The 25,225-nt window shown below is 43.9% G+C and overlaps 1 protein-coding gene across 1 annotated transcript in view; it reads right to left on the bottom strand.

The window, feature by feature from the left end:
• Positions 1-25,225, bottom strand: part of RYR3 (ryanodine receptor 3) — a 499,651-nt gene that overhangs the window by 215,133 nt on the left and 259,293 nt on the right. The window contains exons 14-19 of the mRNA XM_032856920.1: positions 23,898-24,033; positions 21,539-21,634; positions 19,632-19,750; positions 11,382-11,515; positions 9,135-9,376; positions 13-205 (exon numbers count right to left, since the gene is read on the bottom strand). Coding sequence (XP_032712811.1) covers positions 13-205; positions 9,135-9,376; positions 11,382-11,515; positions 19,632-19,750; positions 21,539-21,634; positions 23,898-24,033 — 920 coding nt within the window. The remainder of the gene's footprint in view (positions 1-12; positions 206-9,134; positions 9,377-11,381; positions 11,516-19,631; positions 19,751-21,538; positions 21,635-23,897; positions 24,034-25,225) is intronic.

The following is a 25,225-nucleotide window of genomic DNA, read 5'->3' as shown; positions in this document are numbered from 1 at the left end:
GCCTTCACTTACTTGACACCTGCTGAGAAGCTCACCACAGGGAAGAAGAGCCCATCTGTGTTGAAGTTCTCAAACATCCCCTGCACGGGCTGCCCGTTGATGCGGAAGGAGATGCTGGGCACTCCAAGGTCAAGGCAACAGCTCACCACGTCGTCTGATCTCAGGAGGTGCTGGTTGATGGAGGCTACGGCTCTGGGTATGCGGCCTGGTGAGCAAAGAACAAGATGGTGTGTGGGACTCTGGAGAAGGCGCTCACAGGCCACCCATTGGAGGTGGGGCGGCATGGAGGCACACAGGATGTCTGGATATGCCTCTGCATTTAAAACACAACTTGGCTCTCCTGCGGTGAGGTGAGCAATGAGAAAGGATTTCCTGAGCTTGTGAGAGGGCAGCCGGAGATAAGAGGAGTCTCAGAGGAAACTCTCAAACGGCCAGCAATGAGAATGAACATGAATTCAACCCCCTGAACGTGTGCTCAGATTCTGGCTGGGTATCTGAAGTAATGAGCAAATTGCTTTGCTGGGTGTGGGTCCTATAGCGTGTGTGCGTGTGTGTGTTTATTCCCAGATGCCCACAGACCTTGCCCTCTTCCAGTTCCTCTAAAAGGTATGACCACTTTAGCCCCGGATGTAGGAGCCATCAAGGTGAATAAAGGCAAGGTCATCCAGCCTTTAAACTGTGTGGCACAGTTTGCTTGTTTCTTTTAAAGAATTCTATTAGTTTGGGGGTGGGTATTATGGAGGGCACATATTGCATGGAGCACTGGGTGTGGTGCATAAACAATGAATTCTGGAACACTGACAAGAAAATTAAAAAAATAAATAAAAATTTAAAAAGAATATAAAAAACAAAGTTCCTGATACTTAGATGAAAAAGTGTTAACGGTTGTATTAAAAACAGCATCACAATTAAAAGTATGATTAAAAAAAAAAAGAAAAAAGAAAAAAGTATTCTATTAGTTCATACCAGCAGGGAAACACATTGCCCATTATATACTGTATGGGTGATTTTTGTTCCTGTTACCACATAATCTCTTTTATAAGATGATCTGGAATTTCCTGACCTTACCTAAAGTCATGAGAAAATCACCACTCAGGATGTCTGTGTCACTCCATCTCATTCTGGAAATTCTCAAAGTAAATTATCATAATTTGCCCATACCCCACCAAGTTTACAATTCTATTAGCAAGAGAGCAGTGAAGAAGCATACATTAGGGATTAGAATGGAGTTTCAGGCAAAAAAAATTATAAAATATATATATATATGTATATATATATATTTTACTTTAGAAGTAATACATGTTCATTACAAATGTTCATAATACATATAGAAGAATAGAAATAAGGAAACAATGTAACTCCATAAAAAAATGCCTTTACTTTCAAACACACACATACAAATTCTTTACCCAAACTAGAATATTGTAGGTTTTGTGACTTATTTTTTCTACTTATCACAAACACTTGATTGTATAATGGAATATTCATTAGGAATTGCATTTTAATGGCTTCATAATATGGCATAATAAAAACCTCTCTTATGATGGGTACATGAGTTGTTTACAAATTTTGTACATGTATTTATGCTATGTAACATTTCTTATCTCATCTTAGAACTTTGTAATGTTTCCAGTGGTTACTGCTATTCTAGTAGTAGGTTCTAAACAAAGTGGTGGATTTTAAAATAGCGAAGCTGCTGGGAGCAATATATAGAAAGTCTAGTTGTTAAGCAGCTGCCTTAGGCTCAGGTCATGATCCCAGGGTCCTGGGACTGAGCCCTGCATGATGCTCCCTGCTCAGTGGGAAGCCTCCTTCCTCCCACTCCCCCTGCACAAATTCCCTCTCTTACTGTCTGTCAAATACATAAATAAAATCTTAAAAAAAATAAAACAGTGACTCCTTAATAAAAAGTATTAGGTACTTCCTTCTGGTTATTAATCGCAACTGACAAAACCACATTGTGTTTCCTCCCATCCTTCTGCAAACATTCATGAGGCTCATGACCAGTACTGGGGTCCAGGACAGAAAATCCAGTTCCTGCCCCTAAGAAACCCGTACTCTGGTGGGAAATAAACATTTAAATAATTACAATTCAGTGTAATTACTGGAATGAAGATGTACACAAGGTAATGTCTTCTAACATAGAAGAAGGTGGAAGTTGGCCTAGGAGCATGGGACAAAATTCAAAGAATCAAAGATCCACTAGATAAATAAGAGTATTCCAGATGGAAGTAATAACTTATGCAAAAGGAATGTAGGACACACCTCCTGAACAGTAAGGCATTGGTAAGGCAGGAAGGGAGGGACTGATGGAAGCTTAAGGAGGAGATGTGGTAGGGGAACAAAGTTTGACCTAACATAAAACTTGGACTATTTGCACCACAATGTGCAGTGACACACACATTAGCCTGGGATGGCCTTGGAATTGGCTGTTGTAACTTTATACCTTGCTTCATTACAGAGAATGAGGAACAAGTTCATTTAAAACAAAGGAATCTAAGCTCATCTTGAAGAGCACATAGTTTCGACACATTTCCAGCTCCTATTTGAGGAGCCTGAGTACTCTTGGATCCTTTTTTGAAGTTTAAGTATTCCAGGTCCCCAAATCTTTTCCTCCTTATCATAATCAAATCTGCTATGAAAGGAATCAATGACAGTAAAACTCAGCAAATCCTGCTACAATGGTCTCATCCTGTCTTTCCTATGTTCCCATCAAAAACCCATCTTTCCTGCTTGGAAAGTTTCTTTTTCCTTTTATTTAACTTCTGGACAGTACCACAGTAGTCATCTGAAAAAATTCCAAGAGACGTCTGTGAACTTGGGAACATGAAGAAGTTAACTGAAATGCTCAGTGGGTCAATTAATTATAAAGGTATTCCAATTCTTGCTGGAGAAAAATACAAATTAGAAAAAAAAATACAAATTAGAAGGTCCTTTACTGTTTTGAGACTCCTTTAAAATAGGACACACTGACAGTGTTGCATGGCGATGCCACTGCCTACTCTTATCACTGGCCCAGAGCATGCTGTTGGCTTCTGTGCCAGCCTGAGCCTCTGCCAGTAAATATCCAGAATGCTTTCATGAGGGACAGTCTTCATGCTTTGATGCCATCAGAAGCTGAATTCCAAGCTTTATTTAGCCTTAATATGCCATAGTTGCCAAGCATCTTCCTGAGGAATGGCAGCTGGGAGAATTTCTCCTGTCTGGCTTCCTCCCTTGGTAGAAAACCACCACCAGGATGAGCAATTATATCCCTGTGGTAAATGCCACTGCCTTTTACAAAATTCCTTTTTGTCTAAGAGAATGGGCACCACTGGAAGCTCCTGCTGGAACACAAAGATCATCAACAGGCAAAGTGAAATCAGGACTCGAGACTATGTTTAAAACGTATGCAGAATACAGAGTTGGGACCCACATTATCCAGAAACTAAAGGGAGACTGTTGATAATTACTGGATAGGAAGCGTATGCTTAGTACTTAGAGCAATGTCTGGAAAGTGTATTTGAAGAAAAAAGTCCATTTCATATAATATTCATGTTGTAAAAGATCATCTGATAAGGTATGTTTAGTTTTAAAATGTGAGTAGTGTGAAGATTTTCCAACTAGAAAATAAGGAATTTGTGCAATGGCTTCTGCACAGTGTTTTATAAATCTGTTCTCATCTAAAGGAAGAAATTTCTAACCCTATAAGGGCATTTGAAGCTCCAAATGATTGAGAAGGGTCCTGTACCCCACATTTAAACAAGATACTTGTCCTTCAAATTGCTCCATAGTGAGGTGGTCTTCGGGTGGGGAGCAGAAGTCATGGAGGGCTGAGTTCAAATAACAAGTCTTTATGCGTGATTTTACTAGAAAATCAGTTTCCACTTATCTATGAAATGGGGACAGTAATGCCCACATTGATGCTGCCAAGAGTTGTTTATAAGGTACCATGATGATTCCTATGATTTTAATGAAACAAATGACTGATGTCCTATATACCACTCAAGAGGTATTGCATGTAGAGATAAATGGACATCTCTAGAACCAGACTCCCTGGGTTTGAGTCTGGCTCTGTAACTCACTGTGTGACCCTGGGAAAGTCACTTACTTTTGTGGACTCAAGTTTCCTCATCTGTCAAGTGAAAGTCATGTCATGAGGTTGTTTGGGTTGTGAATGAATTATTCTCTGCGGAGCGATTAGGAGAGTGCTTGATATATTGTAACCCACAATAAATACCATTATGATCAGTTTTGTTTCTATAACTTTAGAAACTTTAATTGCTAGAGGTAATTAAACCTACTGTTACTAGGGTAACAGTAGATAAAAATGCCAAAACATTGTAGTACTGTCTTTTGTAACATCAGGAAAAATTAGCTAGCAATATGTAGAATCATAGCTTTGAGGGCTGAGTCTAGAAAGTGATTTGAAAAGTCATTGAATTGCATTATTAAAATCAGTAAGTCCCTCTATTGAAGACAGTGCTTAAAAAAACAATCACTTTCAAGTAGGTTTAATGTACCTGACCGTTCAGAGCAACCAACAGAAGGGAATTCTGAGAAAGGGAAGCACAGTAGTTACAGAGCTGAAGCTGTCTTAACTGCTTTTCCAGATTTAGGAACTTCATAATCCTAGCGACTGTCCACTGAAACAGGCTGGGGAGTCATGTGGCCTCTCCTTGCCTGAAGAAACTGCCCCTCACTCAGAGGCTTGGGCCAACCTGAAGGTCGCAGGGAGCTCAGAAAGGCCATTCCAAACCGGCATTTGAAGATAAAGGACCAATCCACTTTATCATATGCTGCACATCTTCAAATTAATCCAAGGACAGATTACTGCAGGATCTAGCCTCTTCTGATGAGTAATGTAGGCAACTGGAAACACTGATGCTCAGCATTTCCATGGCCCTGGGCACTGCAGAGTTTGGCACTTAAATGGAAAACATGAATACTTAGGCATTTGGACAGAGAGCGGATCCAAACGTGAAAATGCTGGTGCTCTGCACAGCCACTCTTGGGCTCCTTGCCACACAGCACAGGGCTTCTGGAAAGGTCTGAATCACAGCAGGGAGACAGGTCAGGACCCTCTTACGTAGAATCGACTATTGAGCTAAAGGATCTTTAAGTTTAGAAAGTCAGAAGTCATAATAAATCAGGAAATGGAATTTTGCTCCATTCATTTCCTGTATCACTTATCACTCGGGATGGTAAGTTCCTCTGCTTACTCCAATTTTGCAAGGAAAAAAATTATTAAAGGCAAAGGTAAGTGTTAATTTCCTCCTATGAAACTGCTCTCCTCATCCCCCACCCCAGCGAGGAACAATTACAGGCTGTTCTGAGATGAACTCATCCCAATGGCAGTCCTGAGAGGCTACATGAAGGCTTCCTCAGGAGAGGGAAAGTAACGCCATGACCAGAATAGAGCCGGTCCTCTGAAAGGAAATTCCCAGTGGCCCAACTGAGTTAGGAGCCTGTAGGGCAGGTTGGCAGGATTGAGATGGGAGGTATTACTACAGCTGATGCTTGGAAATGACTTCACAGGTTTCAGTGGCTAAAAAGATCTATAAAGACTGCTTTTTTCCCAGGTGTCTGGGTGGCTCAGCCATTAAGTGTCTGCCTTTGGCTCAGGTCATGATCCCAGGTCCTGGGATTGAGCCCCACATCAGATTCCCTGTTCAGTGGGAAGCCTGCTTTTCCCTCTCCCACTCCCTCTGTTTGTGTTCATCTCTCGTTATCTCTGTCAAATAAATAAATAAAATCTTAAAAAAAAAAAGACTTTCTCCTTACATAGAGAAAAAGCTCATTCATAATTACGATGTCACTTGAAACTTCCTTTCCCTTTCAGCATGGGACTCAGATATCCTCTTAGGAAGGGGCTGCTCTCATGGTCTCGAGTGAGGTACTGGATATTGTCTGGATATTGTCTTTATGATTACAGTGGACTCCACAGACAGTAAGGGAAAAGAAACATGTGTCAAGAACTTCATGTTCCTTATGCTTATTTATTTACTTATTCATTTTTAAAAAGTATTTTTAAAATTTTTTTATTTTAGAATAGAGAATGAGAGAGTGTGTGAGTTGGGGGGAGGGGCAGAGGGCGAGGGAGTGAGAGAGTTTTAGTTTTACCTCTGCAAGGTAGACCCCGATGTGGGGCTCAACCTCACAGCCCTTAGATCATTACTGAGCCAAAATCGAGAGTTTGGATATGTAATCGACCAAACCATCCAGGTGCCTCACCTCATTTAAATTTCTTAAGAACCTATATCATTTTCATTTTATCTGAGGAAACCAAGACTCTGGAGGTTAAGTCATTTGCTCTGTGTCAAAAAAAAAAAAAAAAATCAGTAAACAGAAGAGCTGGCATAGAAACCCAGGCACAAATCCAAAGCCATGCTGTTTCTTCTTGACTCTTTCTGGTGACAAAGTGTTGGGGCACTATAATTCCTTCTAATAACGACAATATCTATTGACTTTAATAAATACATTAAAGATCAGTTTAAGGCAGTAGCTTAATTTATGCATAGATAAGCTTAAAGTTAATGGATCTGTGTATTTACATCTCAAGGAAAGGAGAAAAATTGTCACAGGTGAGTTCCCAGCATCTCTCCTTTGCAATCCTCCACTCCTTCCTGTAGTAAGCTGGAATATCATTTCCATTTCATTTCTTCATCCAACAACTATCTTTTCATCAGATAGTCTGAAATTCACTGCTGTCCTGGTGGGAGTCATTAACAGAGACCTTATTTCTTCTGCTGGGGCACGCGTTGGCATATTTACCTGCCATGCCTTCTGCCAGATATGTTCCCTGTGTGCTGGGTAGAGAATTCAGAATGATGCCAGACCCAAGGAGGCTTTGTGTTTTAATGAGCATGAAAGACGTAAGTCTTGTGGACATTGTTTTCTCCACATCTCATGAGATGCTCAGGACTGAGGGGATGAAGCTGTTTGAATACAGCTCCCCACTGAGCAGGGAGCCCGATGCGGAGACTTAATCCCAGAACCCCAGGATCATGACCTGAGCTGAAGGCAGATGCTTAACTGACTGAGCCACTCTGGTGCCGACCTATATGGCACTGTATTACTAAGTGTGGGTAATGTCCAGAGAGCCGCAATCACATTTGAAGTGCTGAGTCCCAAGTCCCTTTCCTCTATCACCAATCAGAAGGGCCACTGCTAGTGATGACTGGCGTAGGCTCAGCACATCCAGCGTCCAGTCTTCTGAGGAGATAGGACAAAAGGGGCGACAGGAGTGCTGCACACTCCTGGAATGATACACAACTAGATGGATGTTCAGAGTCTGAAATGCCAATAGTAGTCTCTTCTGAGTGCACTGGGTTCTCTGTCTCCTGACCCGCTGATGTATTCATTCTGCAAATTTTGTGAAGGGACATATCAAATGCACCACACAGTGCTACAAAATGTGGGAAGGACTAAGGAAAATTTTTCCTTTGAGAATGGTTTCTCTTTGAAACAAGGTCCAATCTGCCTCAACTAATGGTCTAGGTGTCCTTCATAATTCCTTAACCAATCCCCAGCATTCTCTTCAGGTGTAGCCTGGGATGGCAGCTTGAGTTATGGTGACAAGATGGCAGGAGATGAGCAGCACCCAGTGGGGGTGGGGGGGGGATGATTTTCTCAAGTTAATTCCACTCATTCTCTCACAGATTCAACCCTACAAAATTCAGATGTAGATGCAAACCAGGATAAGAACTCTTTCTTTTCAAATCACTTCCTCTGACACAGCTTTCTAAGAATGTTATGACATCTGCTGATAACCTACACTAAAGGCTACTCCTGTACAGCCAGACACGGGCTCCACAATCCAAGAAGGGAAGATCTACCCCGACTCCCCATGAAATAGAACCGGGAAAGGGTAAGTTGGGAGGATAAGAGAACAACAAGATAAGGCTTTCACTTCACTCATCCTGCCATTTTGCAGCTGCTTTTGTCTGCACTATGCTGTCCCCTGGGACACACAAAATGCGGACAGGCATTTTTTTCTTCCTGCCAATGATCCAGGATAAATAAATAAATAAATAAGTTGACAGCAATTCTAAAAATATTTTAAATGTTTCTACTGAATGTACAACAGCACAAAAAACTTGAAAAAAAAAAAACCCATATGGACTAACTGAAAATACAGACCAACCATAAGAAATGTCATCAGAAGCCAAGCTGATGGTTTTAGCCTGAAGGCTGAGGGAGGAAGGAAAATGTGAGGGGTTATGGAGTTCCCCATCTAAAATACATAGGTTTGTGTTGTAGAGACAAACTTTGCCCTCGTACTGGATTAGGGGAAGAATATGTGTCATGGTTTCTTACATAAGAGGCACGCTTACATAAGGGATTTCTATAAGGGACACAAGGACTCCAATCTCAGGTGTGCGAAAGATACAGATACAACATGCTGCGGACGACAGACGGAACAGCTAGAACTCTGGGTCTGGGTGAAAGCCTCAAACTCAGTCCTCTATTTTCATCCAGGCAGCATCTCATCATTCCCCCAGGCATAGGCCATGGACATGTTTGGGGAAAGCATCTGTGTCTTTTGAAAAAGGAAGCTTTGCATTTTTTTTTAAATGACTGGCATTTACAATATGTCAGGCACCGATCCAGACATTTCATGAAGTGGATCATGAAGCAACATGCTGCACTGACATGACAACGGACTTGATCAGATATGGATCCTTCGCTGTGTGACTGCGACACATTTCTGACGTATCTTTGGGTTGTTTTCCACATATGCAAGATGAGGTCAATATTACCTCCATTAAGGGATCATTGTCAAAATAAAGTGAGGAAAAACAACGTATGAAAGGTGTGCGGCTCACTGCCCAGTAAAAAAAAAGGTTGAGTCTCTTTCCCTGCTTGGCTATATAGTCCTGAAAACCCTATGCAATAATGTCTGCTTGATACAGACACTGAGCTTGAGAGTGGTTGTGGGATCCACACTGGGTCACGCAGCTGGAAGTACTAGAATCATGGTTTCAAAGCAGGATAGTCTCACATCAGGTCTGATGCTCTTCCCACCATCTAATTCATTGAGACTCCTGCTTCTTTATCATTTCAACAGGTAACGATCATTGCAGCCTGAACAATTCAAGCTTCACTCATCCTCAGGAAGGGACAAAGGGCAGAGGCTCTGGCAAGGTGCTCACCTGACCAAAGGTGAAGTCCATCAAAGCCATAGGAGTAGAGGTCATCGCCGACACCATTGCCTCCCCATCCTTCTCCCCCGCCAGGGTATGGAGCATAGCCGGAGGAGGAGGCCCAGCCCACCCGCAGGTGTGTGGGCTCAGCTGTTAGGAAGGGGTCCACCTGGTCGATGATCAGCTCGAAGTACCACTTCTTGTACTGCGCCGAGCCCTCGGCAACTCCCAGGAAGATGTTGGGCCGAATGCTGAAATGAAACATGGGACAAGTGGCGTCTACAAACTCTTAAGCACCAAGAAAAACAGAGCAAGTTGAGTAAGATCCCAGGGCACACTGTGAACTGAAGTCAAGAGCAATTTGTGTTTTTGTATTATTCTTTTAATTAATTAATTTTTCATTAACATATATTATTTGCCCCAGGGGTACAGGTCTGTGAATCATCAGTCTTACACATTTCACAGCACTCACCATAGCACATACCCTCCCCAATGTGTTTAGATCCTCTAACATTTGATCAAATTCTTAGTGGGAGGTGTCAGGACATTAATTCTATTTAAAAATATAAAGAATGTCTCCTTATTCCATTGAAGGCAACCAACATTTGCTGAGTGTCGACCTTGGGTAAAAGATGCGAAAATGTTGCAGAGCTGTGTAACTACAGAGCCTTGTTTCTTTCTGTAAGTGGCAGAAATAATTCACTCAAGTCCCATCTCCTGAGGAATTGGTCCAAGCATCCTTTTCAACTAAGCAGCAGCTTTTCAACTAAGCATTACTTATAAGAATGGCCTCTTGAAAGCATTAAGAAATCACTATTAGAAGTAAGCCAGACAAAAAAATCACTATTAGAAGAAAGCCAGACAAGAGAGAAAGAAGGAAAGAAAGAGAGCAAGAGAGAGAGAGAGAAAGAAAGGAAAAGAAAGAAAGAAAGGGAAAGACAGACGCCAAGCAGAGAAAGACAAATACTGGGTGCAACTGCTTATATGTGAAACCAAAAAAAAAAAAAAAAAAAAAAAAAAAAATCAAACTTCCAGAAACAGAGAGAGTAGACAAGTGGTTGCCAGGGGTTGAGGAGGAGGGTGGGATTAAGAGAAGTTAGTAAAAGCGTACAGACTTCCAGTTATAAGATGCATAAAGTCCGAGGATCGAATTATAACATGGTAACTGTAGTTGATCAACTAACACTGTATCGCACAACTGAACTTTGCCAAGAGAGTAGAACTTAAATGTTTTCACATACACACAGAAAAGGTAAATATGTGAGGTCAAGGATTTGTTAATGAACCTATGGGGCAAACCCTTTCACAGTGTATATGTATATTAAATAATCACATTCTACACTCTAAATAACTTACAATTTTGTTCGTTAATTATGCCTCAATAAATGAAGCTGAAAAAAAAAAATAAAATTCAACCTAAAAAGGCAAAAAAGGGGAGAGGGGAACAGAAGTCACTTTTGGCCAACTTGTTATGGGCTGGAGGATTTCATATATCCAGCACAATGGTTAGAAGCTCAGGACAAAGCATTTGGAGCTTCTCTCCAATTGGAATGCTATTCTTAGATGTCCACTCTTCTGGGCTGGGGGCTGTGCCCCATTTTGGGTGAGTAACAGAAAACCAGACAAGTACCAAAACAAAGTCTATGTGGATGGCTCAGGTCTGCTCTGCACTTCAGAGAAGTTCTTTCCTCACCATGTAGATTAGGGAGTGAGCCTAGGTAGAAAATTGCTCAAGAACCTTAGGCCTGCCTGACACAAGGCCAGTGAATTCACATGACTTCCATGAGCTGCATTATGGACCAGCAGGCTAGGATTCTGTGTGAGCCCAGGCTGTTCATCCTGGCCTTCGCAGATAACCCTTGGGTCAATGACCATGGGCCAGAGGATGCAAGAAACAACAGGATCAACGTGGGACATCCATTCTATTAAAAGATTTTAAGGAAAAAAAATGTGGTTTATTAAAATAAAATTGAATACGTTACGAAGAATGTACAAGATCTATATTAAAGTAGAACATGCAACATGGCAGACCACTTCCGGTCAAATTCCTCAGCTTCAGGTGGAACATACACTCCACTGAAGTTTGAAACTCTTTGAAAGGGGTTGGAGTACGAGGCCCTAAAACAGTACACATCTGTCCCTATCTCCTCTCCCATGCTGACTTCACCAGGAATATGATGGGTAGGCAGCGCTAGGCCTCTTCCTTTCCTGTCTGGAAACAAGATGGACACGTTGGGACGATGGGGGGGGGCTTACCTGGTCACATCATTAATTAGCCGTGTCTGCAGGAGCAAGTTCCTCCGGGGCAGCAAGTTGTCACAAATCAGATTCTGGTTGGCTCTGACAGCAACCCCATTGCAGAGACAGAGGGAACACAGCACGTCCAGAACCTGCAACGGGATACATCCCCCCAAACCTCAGAACCACCAGGAGGGCACTGTGGGCAGAACTTGACTGCCAAGACGCAGGAAGGAAGCAGGCCTCCTGAAATAGGGGACTGGTGATGATGAGGCAAAGCAGAGGGCAAAGCAGAAGCTGACACCCTGCATGACCTCCCCAGCCACGGGATATATGTGATACTCCTCAGGTACTCCCCGCTGTCCTAAAGGAAGAACAATTAGTTAACCTGTAGGGATCAAGATCCTGAGTCTCCCTCAGTTTACTTACAAAAGCCTTAGCAATAGCATCCAAAAGGGAATGCAAATACAATTAAATGTCTTTATACCCTGCAGCCCATTCGCATATACTTGAAGTGGGCAGAGAGTAGAATATTTCTCCAGGAAGTTCCCCACTATCTAAATGTTAATGCCTTTCTAGAGAGGTCAACAACCTTAATTTGACAATGGTAAGGCTTCTGGTATCCCATGAGTCTTTAGTATGTGAAAGTTCTTTTGGAAACCTCCCTTTTTCCTTACCTCCCCCAACCCCACAGGATATAATCAGTGCACAACCTCACAATCGAAGTGCAACAGTGCTTTCTGCCCACAGATCCTGTCTCCTGTGCTTTAATAAACCACCATTCTCTCAAGAATTCTTTCTTGGTCATCGGCTCCCAACTCTACCCCACCGTACCTCACCTCTATTCCAAAACCCCATCAGTGACAAGCCGGAGGACCTATTCCAAGTCAAGGGCACCCCACCTCCCTCACCAGGCATCAGTGAGCCATGTTGGAACCTGCTGCCTCTTAGGAAATGAAGCTGGCTTTCTTCTAACCTCTCTGCCCTCATCTTAGCCACCCCACACCCCCCAAACTAGGTGTGTTCCCTGTGATCACTATTCTGCTCAAACAGGCGGGAGTCTGAGCTCTGAAGACAGACTGTCTAGGTTACTATCCCAGCCACGGCAGGACTAGGCTGAGATGAGGCATCGAGAGTGCAAAGTCCAGGCCTGACATTCTTTTGGAGTCGTGCATGAGCAGGGGCAAGCACTAGAAGGGCGTTCACTGGCTGTAAGCCTAAGTTTGTGCTCCCACCTGGCCTTGGTAGCTCTCGGTGCTAGCATCAGCAGGCTCTCATACAGCTCTTTTATGAAAAGCACCGTTGAAAAGAAAACCACAGACCCAAAATGGCATCGCTTAGGTTAGGGTCCCATGTCAGTAAGCCAAGACTCACTACCTAACCTAACAGCAGTTTCAAGCCCCTAGGAATGAACCTTTAACCAGTCAACATGGAAATTTCCTGGTCAGCTCTAGGAAGTTTCCTGATACACCCCATCTGTTCCCCTTAGGAGGGCGACACTGCGGAAAACAATGGATTCTTTGCTAATAATTTCCTCCCCACCCCACCTCCGCCCTCTACCTTAAAGAAAAACCTTTCCTTCTCTGTAGTCCTTTGGAGCTCCCCTCTACTGCTAGAAGGAATGCTGCACAATTCATGAATCAGTTAATAAAGCCAATTCAATCTTTAAATTTCTTTGGTTGAACTTTTGTTATTTAATAGCACTAGACTCCCATTCGGCCAAGATCATGTAGTAGGCTTGGGAACCTCCGGTAGGTCAGTAGAGCAGATAAGAGGGCAGATTCCAGTTCTTGGGTCTCTGGCTCTGATAACGTCAAAATTCATTAAGATACCCATCTATTCCCACAAACTGGTATTCAAAAACCTTCTACCCCTAGAGGGAGAACAGAACTTTCAAGAGCCCAAATGGCCCTGGAAGCTATCAGACCAGTCACCAAGCCACTGCTCCTCTTTGTTTTCCAGCTATGCTAGAAGTGGAAAGAGCCCCCCTGCTTCCTACCCACTGTTTCCTTGGGCTGTATCCTCTGGAGTTCCGATTTTGTGTTCCTGTATTGACAGAGCAAACTGTGCCAGGCCAGGCCCGGCTCCTCCCTCTCTCTCCTACCAGGAGGAATGTGCAAACAGCAGTCCATAAATAACCAGCACGAACGCCAGTCGCATCTCAGTCTTTCAAAGTGGCCGCTAAGACTCAGTGCTTAGTGGGGTTGGATGGCTCCAGGTTGTTGGCATTAGTATCCATAATTCTCACAAACCAATTTTCTACCTGACTCCCTGAATGTCAATTCCGTTCCAGAGAAATACAAAGCACATTTATGGGACAAGTAGAAAAGAATCCCAACGGCGGCCTAATGGGAGAACCCTCACCACTGGTGCCCTGTGAAACATATCGACTGTAGAACTAGAAATCCAGAGGATAATTTCTCATTCTAAGAAAAGAGCCATAGATGGTCAGGAAATTAAATACTTACTATCCAGCCTACCACACATTGTCATCCGTCCTGCCTCAGAATGAAGGCTGCAGGAGCTTTGCTGTCAGAGCCAGACGGAGAGCCGAGCTTAATCCACACACAATAGGAAAAGCCAGGAGGAAAAAGGCTCTGTGAGAAGCACTAGATGAACATAGTGTCTCACCTCTAAATAAATGATGCCATAAAGCAATGGGGCTGACATGGTTTAGGCTTTAACTTTATTTTTTTTTAATTTATTTTTTAAATTTTATTTATTTGACAGAGAGATCACAAGTAGGCAGAGAGGCAGGCAGAGAGGGGGAAGCAGGCTCCCCGCTAAGCAGAGAGCCTGATGCGGGGCTCGATCCCAAGACCCTGAGATCATGACCCGAGCTGAAGGCAGAGGCTTTTACCCACTGAGTCACCCAGGTGCCCCTGTTTTAACTTTATTTTTAAATTTAATTTTTTAAAAGGTTTTATTTACTTGAGAGAGAAAGAGAGAGAGAGAACACAAGCAGGGGGAACTGCAGAGGGAGAGGGAGAAGCAGACTCCCTGCTGAGCAGGGAGCCCCATGTGGGGCTCAATCCCAGGGCCCTGGGATCATGACCTGAGCAGAAGGCAGACACTTAACTGACCGAGCCACCCAGACACTCCTAGGCTCTATTTTAGAAGGCATTTCTCAGGGTAAAATAGGGGAATGGGGCCAAATTTCCTTTTCTTAAAAAGCTTAAATGGGTTTTTTTTAAAGGTGAAGGGAGTGTAGACAAGACGAGCCCACCACAGAGGGATGCACAAGCATTGAACCTAGGGATCATATATACTTCTGATGGAGAGGGAGCATCTTAGTGACCTCTGGGACATGTGGCCAGCTGTGGTAGGTACTGCTCAGCAGTCACCACACTCCATTTCCTTCTAGTCCTGAGCCCACAGGGGCTACAATTCCCAGCCACCCTTGCAGGGACGTGGCGTCATGTGATTGAGTTGTGGGCACTGGAAAATGAGTGGACATCACCTAAAACGTCTACACAGTCCCCCTTGCGCTCACACTCCTTTTCCAGCTGGACGTAGAGATTAGGAAAGATAACAAAGTCTTACTCCAACTATGATCCAGCAGCACTAGCATTACCTAGGAGTTTGCCAGAAATGCAGGGGTTTAGGAGCACCCCCTACCCCTGCCAGACTTACCAGCTGAGAACCTTCATTTTAACATGATGGGTAAGCACAGTGCCTTCTGAGAAGTCCTGTTCTAAGGGATAAAAGGACTGGTGTCCTCCCACTGAGTGGCCTAGGGCTGCGATGTGGAAAAAGAAATCTTCCTTATGAGAATTTGGGGTTGTTCATCTTAGGAGTTAGGCTTCTCTCTATACCCTGGCCCAACATGAGAATTTCCCTGGCTCATTCTGTGGAGGCCATCAGCTTCTGCTTGTCATTCTTTTTTGTTACTGACACCTCAGTTCATTCAACATCCTCCCCGTTTGTTTTTTAGCTCCACTAGTCTCTACCCAAACACAGGCTTCTGTGGGAATTCTCCTTTAAAAATAATTACCTACTGGGGGGTGCCTGAGTGGCTCAGTTGGTTAATCCTCTGCCTTTGGCTCAGGTCATGATCCCAGGGTCCTGGGATCCGGCTCTCTGCTCAGCAGGGAACCTGCTTCCCTTCCTCTCTGCCTGCCTAGTTGTGATCTTTCTCTCTCTGTGTCAAATAAATAAAAAATCTTAAAAAAAAAAGATAAAAATAAAAAAAATAAAAACAAATAAAAATAAATACCTACTGGGTGTGGTGCATAAACAATGAATTTTGGATCACTGAAAAAAAATTAAATTAAAAAAAAAGAAAAAGAAAAAAAATACCTACTGTATATCCATGGAAGCCTCATTTGGCTGTTGCATTCTGCCCTTCAGCTTTTGTCTATAAACAGCTCCATGCTAAAATGTATTTATTCTGTGTAAATGCTATAAAGATGCTAATTGTACTTATTCTGTGATTTTTTTTTTTTTTTAAATCAAGTCCTAGATTGGAAAACGAGGATTTTGAAGCCTCTGAGGAACGTATTTTTTTTCTTGTTGTGGATGTGAACCGGGTGGTTGGAAATACTTCCTTATTGCCTTGGCTGCCTGGGAGCTCAGAGATGATTCAGCAACTTTGTGGGAGTTGATGGTTTGCTTACCTGTGTTCTATCTTCCCCCCAACCCTGGCCAAACCTTCAATTCTGTTCTATACTTTCTCAGAAACCACGATGATCCTATTTTACCATATTTTTTTTTCACAAGTGGCTCCAAATCCTTACACGGGAAGAAAAAAAAAAAACTTTTATCTGGGGTGCCTGGGTGGCTCAGTCAGTTAGGCAGCTGCCTTCAGCTCAGGTCATGATCCCGGGGTCCTGGGATGGAGCCCTGCATTGGGCTCCCTGCTCAGCAGAGAGCCTGCTTCTCCCTCTCCCTCTCTGCCTACTTGTGCTCTCCATCTTTCTGTCAAATAAATAAAATATTTTAAAAAAATTTTACCTGCACCAATGTTGAGGAGATCTGGAGTAAGGTAGGTGTGGGGGCAAATAAAAAGGTCATATTGTATTTTTATTATCAAATGCTTAGTCCATGGGAAAATCAGAAGGTGACTTACAGGGTTTGATAATTGTTCTTTTTACCAAAAAATAAAATCAGTGCTACTAACAGAGTAAGTAAGATGGGAATGGACTCTGGCTTTACTCATTCATTCCTTTTATTCATGTATTACACCTTTAACAAACATGGATCAAGTGCCCGCCATGTATAACATAAGAGCCTGGCACTGGGAGGAATGCAAAGTTGGTCGCTGCCTTGAAGGAGCTTCGAGTCTGTGAGAGACATCTATGTGTAGGAAGGGCAGAGTGGAGCCACCAAGTAATGGAGTGCTAGCTACATAAGATTTGAAATGGGGAGACCATGTTCAACTGGAACCAGAAAAAGCTTCATGGAGGCAGTGGCATTTGAATAAAATATTGAAGGACAGACAGAACTGTGATGGGTCCTGGAAAACTAAGAAGTGAGGAGATAGGGAGCAATCTGCAAGAGCCAAGTCACGCAGAGGTCGAGGGACAGAGGACCCTGAGAGAAAGGCATGTTCCCAGCGCACCCTTCCCTGTCCTTTTCACTCCAAAGATTGGGTTCTTTTCTTCAAACTTCCTGATCTTTGCTTGATCATGATTTAGATGAGTGGCAACGTCTTCCATGGCAGGGAGAAGAGCTAACAAGTGAAAAATCTCAGAGGCGAGGAAGCATACTAACGCCACTACCGTAAACGCTCTCTGTTCTCAACTTGCAATTGGAGTTGGAGTGGCACAAAAAGGGGCTCATCAAACCCATGAGATGTCCAACCCTTTTTTTTTTTTTTAATAAAAAAAAGAAAGATATCACGACCCTGAAGACCGTGGATGGACCCATAGGGACATTCAAATTCCAGTTTCAGAAATGCTAGCTTGTATAAAAATGCCTTCTACTTACAAATTCTCCCCTGCATGGTTTTGTATTTAGAGAGCTGTAAAAATAAGAACACAAGATTAAAAATATTCCTGCAGAACATGTGGACCCCAAAGAACAAGCTCAGAGAATGCAGTTTGAGAAACACTGGGAAGAATGTGAAACTGTGAGTGGGAGACCCAAAGTCTGGTCCTAGTCTGTCATGAATTAGCTGGGTGGCCCCATGGCAGGTGGCTTCACATCTCGGGGCCCACATGCCATCCCTGCTTCGGCCGCTGTCAAGTGGAAATAAGAACGCTACTTCCTGGGGTCATCCTGAGGACAAAAGAAAACACCTGTGAACATGGAGGACAGTACCTGGCATTTGTCAAATGCAAAATCAACGATCGCTATCATCATCGTCATCATTACTGTTGCCGTTATTGGAAGAGCTGGGAGGTGCCTGGTGGTTTGAAAATGCTCTATATTCTCAGTCTCTGTCTTCATAGAAAACTAAGTGAAGAGATCAGACACATGTGAAAATCCAGGACTTGAGAAAAAGGAGTGGCCTGGAGAGCAAAACACTACAAGTTGGTATTTTCCTAACAAAGAGAAAATATCCCAGCGGAAGTCTGGCCTTGCTGTTGTTTACAAAGCTATACAAGGAGCCCTGGTGATGATCTGAGACAGATTTCTCTTGGAAAACAAATTTTATCCACTCCAATCATTTCTAAGGGAAGGTCTGAATTCATGGCAAGCCAACCTTCATCCAAAAATCCACCAAAAGACAAAAAAGAGATCTATCCCTGAGGAGGCTTTTATGTACCTAGAACATACTGCCTGAAGTTTCCCAACACCACCGGAATTTCTCAAACAGCACCTTGGCTCTAGGAGATGAAAGGCTGTTCTGCTAGTCTGCTGGGATCACATATCAGTTATTGATTTGTAGCAAAGTCCTTTGGCTCAACTTGGCCTCCCATTTCTCCACTTTGGAATGGGCCGAATTGTCATCCATGTGCCACCAAGTGCCGTCCATTACACGCTTCGTGGCTTCTGGCTCACAGAAGCCATAACAAAGCTGGTTATTCATTAAGCACGTTATGTGGTATGATCACAAAGAAGACCCAGGAGCAATGAAACGAGAGAGCAGCTTTTCTCCCATCTGCATGTACCTCATGGCTCGGACCGCGTGTTACTTGGATGCTTATCAATTACTCTTATTATGCTTTGCAGACAGGAGAGAACAGATGCGGGTCTGATGCTGGAGCCTCATGCCTGCCTTTGATTTACCACATTCAGGAAAGCAATTACAGACGCCACCTTTTTCTTTCTCTTCTTTGCCAAGCAATTTCACCGATACTAAGGACCATGGCTTTCTTGCTTCCTAAGGGAGACACACCTTGGCGAAGCTGCGGAGGCTCGCTCTCCCAGACACCCCTGAGATGTGTCTCAAACGAGCAGAGCCCCCATATGAGGAGGCCCAGCGACCAAGCTGTTTTCTCCACTGTGTAGGTGCACAGCTGCTGCCCCTTATGTCACCAGCTCTTGAAATACTCCCCCTCAGCCTGAGGACCCTCCAGCTCACTCATTCGTCAGAGCAGTACCCCCCCTCCTACCCAGCTACAGGGCAGATATTGAAAGCCCAAGAAAAAACACATTTTAATAGACCTTCTGTGCAGATTGTTCTGTCTAAGACATATAATTCCATAAAATTAGAGAGGCAGAATTTTAAGGCTTCTCAAAAAATCGATAGAGCTTTCCACCTTAGTAAATGAAGTGGCATTCTCTCCATTGCGCAGAGGGTATCACTGAGGCCCCAAAGCACACAGCTGTTTCGTATCAAAGGGAAGGGCTGGCAGCTCAGTTCTCTTGCCTGCTCATGTAGATTCATTTACATCACACGGTTTGACTGAGGGTAAATCTGATTTCATTTACAAACAAGCCAGTTGCCAAGTCATCCTATACTAGTCTTATCTGATTTTTGTGTATCTTCTTTATACAGCTTGGTATTAGCTGTTCCAGTACTGAGTTCCTGGGCTGAGGGTGGGAGCCAGTCCTGCAGCTGGCCTTGCCCAGACCCTCCTAGCTCAGTTGGCTGTGTGCTCAGGGCTGAAGACCGTGACCCGGGCTTGTAAAGCGGAAACACAGAGAGAACATGCAAGACCCAGTGTGACTGTCTGGCTTGGAGTGTGCTCCTAGGTAAGGAAGGCTCTTTCAGAGCCTCAGTTTCCCAAGGTCAACTCTTCTCCCCAACCCACACCCCCAAATCAAAGCCAAGAAAGAGATTCGTCCACATGCTCTCAGTAATACACACTGCTTATGAAGCATTGGGGAGGGAAAAGTCAGGTCAAGTCCATCATTGCTTGGGTTCTTTCTGATACCTACCTTGTGATTCCGCCCATGCTTATCCAACAGGGAGATGATGGACTTGATGTGGCCCTCGGCTATCAGATTTAAGGCTTCTGGGCTTTCAATCAAGATGCAGTGCAAAACTTCCAAGATACCTGCATGAATGTCACAAAAAATCACCTGGACATGAAATGACCATCATCTAGAAACCTAAATTATGAGAAAAGACCATCCTGAGGGGACAGGATATTATCCATTCTTTGACCGTATTAAGTATCTCCAGTCAGAAGAATGACTGTGGCCGTGTCTGGCAGACGTCAGGAGCCTCGGCAGCCTACCTTGTCTGTAATTTAGAGGGGAGTTTTGTTTAGCACTGACGGTACTTCCCTTCTTCCTGGACAAAGATATGCATCCTTCTATGTCAAAATACAGAGAAGCAACAAGTGAAGTAAGTCAGAGAAAAACAAATACCAGATGACTTCACTCCTACATGGAATTTAAGAACTAAAACAAAGAAAAAAGAGACTCGACTATGAAGAACTGGTGGTTACCAGAGGGAAGGTGGGTGGGGGATGGGTGGCATGGGGTGAAGAGTGCATCCTGAGGAGCCCGGAGTACAGCGTGGAATTGCTGACTACGTCCTACACCTGAAACTGATATGACACTATGTCAGCCATACTTCAATTAAAAAAAGGAAAAAATTATAGAGAAGCGGCTGTAAAAATGGAATTCTTAATTTGGTCAAGCCAAGCAACACCTAAGTTTAAATATATCTAAAAAAGCAAATGCCCAGTTGACAACAAATTCTCAAGATCCTTCAAGTAATTTAGAAAGTATCTGGAGTTTTCCTTGAATGAGAATTTTTCTGAGAACCACCCCAGAAATTATTTTCATTTCGTGATGCACTCCTGTATCAAGCAAACTATAAATGCACCAAACAAAGACTCTTTGTTTTGCCCCTTTTCTTGGAATGCTGTGTCGTTTTTGGTATTAAGCGAAAACTGAAGAAAAGCTAGCTGGTGCCCCCAGAGCCTGGCACACACAAGGGCAAAGCACCATGATGGAAATATAAGGGAAGAGGTTGGCCTATGTCCTTATTGGTTTTAATGAGAAAATTCCCCTTGGTCTGTGTTTCTTGAGGCTTTTATAAATTACTATGAAATGTAATCTGGCCCATGGAGGAGGCACTGAAGAAGACAGAGGCTTGGGAAGACATAGGTGTAGGTGGATGGATAGTCCTTAAGAGAGCTTTCCTTTGGTCTGTCTGTTCAAGCTCCAGCCATCTCTAGACAATGAAAAAAGCATCAAACTTCTCAGTATCCCAGAGAGGGGCCCACATCTATCATGTCCACTCATCTCTGAGGAAGACAACTGCTGAGCCTCACCGTAGCCACTTAACCATGATAAACTCTCTCTGGCTCAGATTCTCTGTGAGTCATCAAGAAGGGTTGTAGATAGGGCGTCAAGGGTGATGGAGGTTGGCAGCAGGGGGGAAGGAGGACAATCATTTCCTCCTCTCCCATGGTCATTGTTCAGTCTGCTTCTGACCAAACAGTCTGGAGAAGCGTGTCCAGAGAGGATTTAGAAACCCAGAGAACAAGAGTGCAGGCAGTAAGGGAAGAGACCAGGAAACTGAGTGGGAGATGGGGAGGGGTGGTGGCGATCAAAAGATCCAGGGGGTGGAGATGAACACACAAAGTAAAAAATGAAACAGAAAAGGAAATCACTGAAGTGTAGCTTACTGTTGTTAAATAAAGCCAGAGTGATGCCAGGAAGATTTAGGACTTTATTTTTGTTGGGAGTAATTATTTGCAGATTGTTGTTAATTCAGTGGAAGAAAGAATTATTTATTCAAGGATTCAACTTTTTTACCTTTTTTTTTTTTTTTAAACGCAAAGGGGGGAAAACCCCACCTTCTGCAGTTGTTTCCTGACAATTCTTACCTGAGGAAGATTCTAGTCTGTCCAATTTGCTGATTAGCCAATCGAGGTTATTAGAGAATTGAGCACAGTTGTTTCTGTTTCCACGAATGAGAGCAGCTGCAAAGAAGGAAATGTTTGAGCATGTAGGTTAAAGGACACGAGGATGAGCATAAGAATTTGGGAAGCTGTCAAATACTTAACTGCTTAGCAACTAAAAGGAACTGAGTGTAACAATCCTCCCCTTCCAAGCCCTTGGATACAATTGTTCCTATATTTGGAAGAGTAAAAATCTACCATTCACTCAAATATTCCAGAGAATTTATGCACTGAACACCTGTCTACTTGCTGGGAACAGAGCAGTAGGAACACAACAACAAATCCCCTGCCTTTATGAAGAAGGTGAAAGAGACAATGAACACACAAATTCATAAAATTACTTTAGATAGCAACAAGCAAGAAAAATATCTGCTTGGTTACTGGTTTAAGAACTCCATTCTTTGCAGTGTTTTCTTAATCCTAGCTAGAGATTTGCAATTTTCCATGCTAAGGGAGGCATCCCAGTGAAAACAGCTGGGAAATTTGGTTAAACTAATAGGCAAATAATAAGGAAACATGAAACTCTAAAATATCTAAGTCATATCAGCATGTAACAATGATTCCCAAAGTGTGGTCCCAGGACTGGAATGTGTCACCTGAGAAATTGTTGGAAATGCAAATTCTCTGGCCTTATCCCAGATTTACTGAATCTGAAACTCTGGGGAGGGGACCCAGCATCGGTGTCTTAACCAACTCTCCGGTTGATTCTGACACCTGCTCATGTTTGAGAACCACTGGTAGATGATATTGCTAAGGGAGGGAGAGAATTTGCTGTCAGTAGATTTTCACCAAGCTAGACCCAGCTAACAGCCCTCCATAGACCTGGCCTCTGTCACAGATCCACGTAAACTGGGCCCACACACTTCTTCTTTATGCTTTTGGTTTTCAAAGATAGGTTTTATAGATGCTTGAAAGATATTTGGATAAGGAAAGGTCTTCCTCCGGACCTCTGCTTTGTATCTCCACAGTTAGAGGACGGCAGAATTCAGTCGGATTTCCAGGTCAGCTGCAACAAAGGGGTTAAGCACAGGGTGCTGGGTGGTCAGCTGGCCTCACACCACAGTTCTAGAATTTACGACATGTATGGCCTTAGGGAAGTTATGACATTTCTGAGCATCAGTTTCTTCTGATTCACGACTAAACGGTAACAGTACCTACACCTCAAAGTGTTGTTCTCCAGATCAAAAAGAGATATTCCACTGTTTGGCACAAAAAGCTCAGTACCTATTAACTACTCCTGTTGTAAAAATTACTGCTGAGTTAGAGCCATACCATTACAAAGTATTATAGTTGGAAGGGATTTTACTACAGCGGTAGTCCAATCCGCCTGACCCTTGACATTGAGAATGTGCCCAACCGGATGTCTTCAGCTCCCCTCTGGCCCACTCACCTTTCTGTGAACTTCCTCTAATGGGAGATACACTTCAGAGCAAAAGCCCCAAATGCTGCCTCATCGTCTCATCTGGGCAACTACCAGTGGCCACCTTCTCACACAGGCCCATACTGTCTTCCACCACCACCCTCCCCCAGTTTGGGGGTTTGGGCCCGTGTGGGGGTGCTGGTTACCGCAGGGCCTGGGACATCACCCCCACTCCATGCTGTCAGAAGAAAGGCTGGGTGCTGGAACTTCTTCACTCTCTACCTTTATTCCCTGAACAAAAGGAGATAATGAACTGGCCAAAGCAGCAGGAATCAGGACTGCCCGACAAGTGGCCAATGAGAGGTCGGAGAGCTGAAAAGAGGAACCATCCTTAATGTGCAGGTGTCCAAGTCTACACGTGGAGGGCACTGCAAACACGTTCGAGTCTTGTTCCCTCATTTTAAAGAGGAGGGACTGAGGTCCAGAGAGGCGAAGTGACTGTCCAGGGTGTTATGGGTGGTTTTGGCAAGACTGATCCCCACCTGTTTTCACTTGCTGCTGACTTCTTGCTCTAAGTGTGGAAAATACAATAAGCTGCTGGCTAACAGAATGAATGGCTGGCTAACAGAATCAAATGGTTAGGAAAGGCTTCCAAATGGCGCCTGCGTGGCTCAGCTGGTTAAGCGTCTGTCTTTGGCTCAGGTTGTGATCCCTGGGTCCTGGGATCGAGCCCTGCGTGGGACCCCTTGCTCAGCGGGGAGTCTGCTTCTCCCTCTGCCCCTCACCCTGATCGTGCTCTCTCTCAAATAAATAAACAAAATCTTAAAAAGAAGAAAAATCTTCCAAGAATGGGGTTAGATGACCATCAGCCATGTAGAGATGCCCCCTTGGAAATCTTCCCAGGGAGAGGCTGTGTGTGCTTACCAAGCAGTTTGTAGAGGAGGTTCAGGATTTCCTTCCAAGCCATGCCACTCTCCTCCCTTGCGATCCCCGCAAAGTGTGCGACACTGTTGTAGATATTTAAGCGGTCAATGCAGTTTAACACAAGGGCCAACATTCCCTGTGAAGGACAGGTGGGGAAAAGATGAAAGCTCCCCATTAAGAAAGCAGGATTCTGTTCTTTTCCCTCCCAGGTCATTCACATTTTATAGCTGAGGACGCTAAGGTGCACACAGACCATCACATGCCAGTTTGGATTTTGTTTTCTTCCTAAAAACAAAATACACATTCTTATGCCTCAGAGACATGAAATAGCATCCATATGGCTGGAGCTTGGAGAGAGGTGGGAATTAGCAGTTTCCTCATGACAGGTTTGCCCCCGTGTGTTTAACTCCATCTAAGGACATATCGAAAGTGGGAGCATGAATGAGGGTCCTAAAAGCTTGCTTTGGGCCTGGCGTGAAATGACCCTGACTCCCCCAGCAACAGCTCTCGATACAGTTCCTATTTTCCTATTAAATCTCAAGAAATTCCATTCAGATACATAAGACAACCATGCTTGCTTCCTCCCTCTCCTCTGTCAAAAGGGTAGGATTTAGAGACAATAAAACCAAAAGTGGATTTTAACTGCTTCTCGTTTTTTTTAAGATTTTTATTTATTTATTTGACAGAGATCACAAGTAGGCAGAGAGGCAGGCAGAGAGAGAGGAAGGGCGGGGGGGGGGGGGGGGAAGCAGGCTCCCTGCTGAGCAGAGAGCCCGATGCAGGACTCGATCCCAAGACCCTGAGATCATGACCTGAGCCGAAGGCAACGGCTTAACCCACTGAGCCACCCAGGCGCCCAACTGCTTCTCTTCTAAATGACAATATGATGCTGCCCAGTGAGAACATCTGTGCCTCGTTGTGTTTAAAGAGATAGAGTCTCAGTAGCCTTTCGGGCATCATGTCCCCAGAGCCAGTCGGCTTGGATCAGGAGACTGAGCAGGGACGGGTCTATAGGCCCCTAACTTTGGAAACACCCAAGGAACAAGGCCTGTCCCCAGGAACAGGGGTGCTGCAGGAGGGGGACCATGGCCTGTTACTGCCAAATCATCATGTCCAAGTTCAAAGAAGGCCTGTGACTTTTCCAAGGTCATACCTCGCCAGGGATGAAGCCTAGATGGAGCCAGAACTTGATCCAGGGCCTCCTGGGTCCCAAGTTAGTTTTTCCTTGCATCCAGGTCTCCTCTCTAGTGATCCAGACACTTGGGTTCTTGGTAAGACCTGGCTTTACTTGTTATCTTTCAAGTTCAGGTCCCCAGTCATTGCAGACA

The sequence above is a fragment of the Lontra canadensis genome, unplaced genomic scaffold, assembly GCF_010015895.1.
Source record: "Lontra canadensis isolate GAN:19392208 unplaced genomic scaffold, GSC_riverotter_1.0 scaffold12, whole genome shotgun sequence".
Taxonomy (NCBI): domain Eukaryota; kingdom Metazoa; phylum Chordata; class Mammalia; order Carnivora; family Mustelidae; genus Lontra; species Lontra canadensis.
Note: the sequence above shows the minus strand (reverse complement) of the source record. Positions and strands in the feature narration are given on the sequence as shown.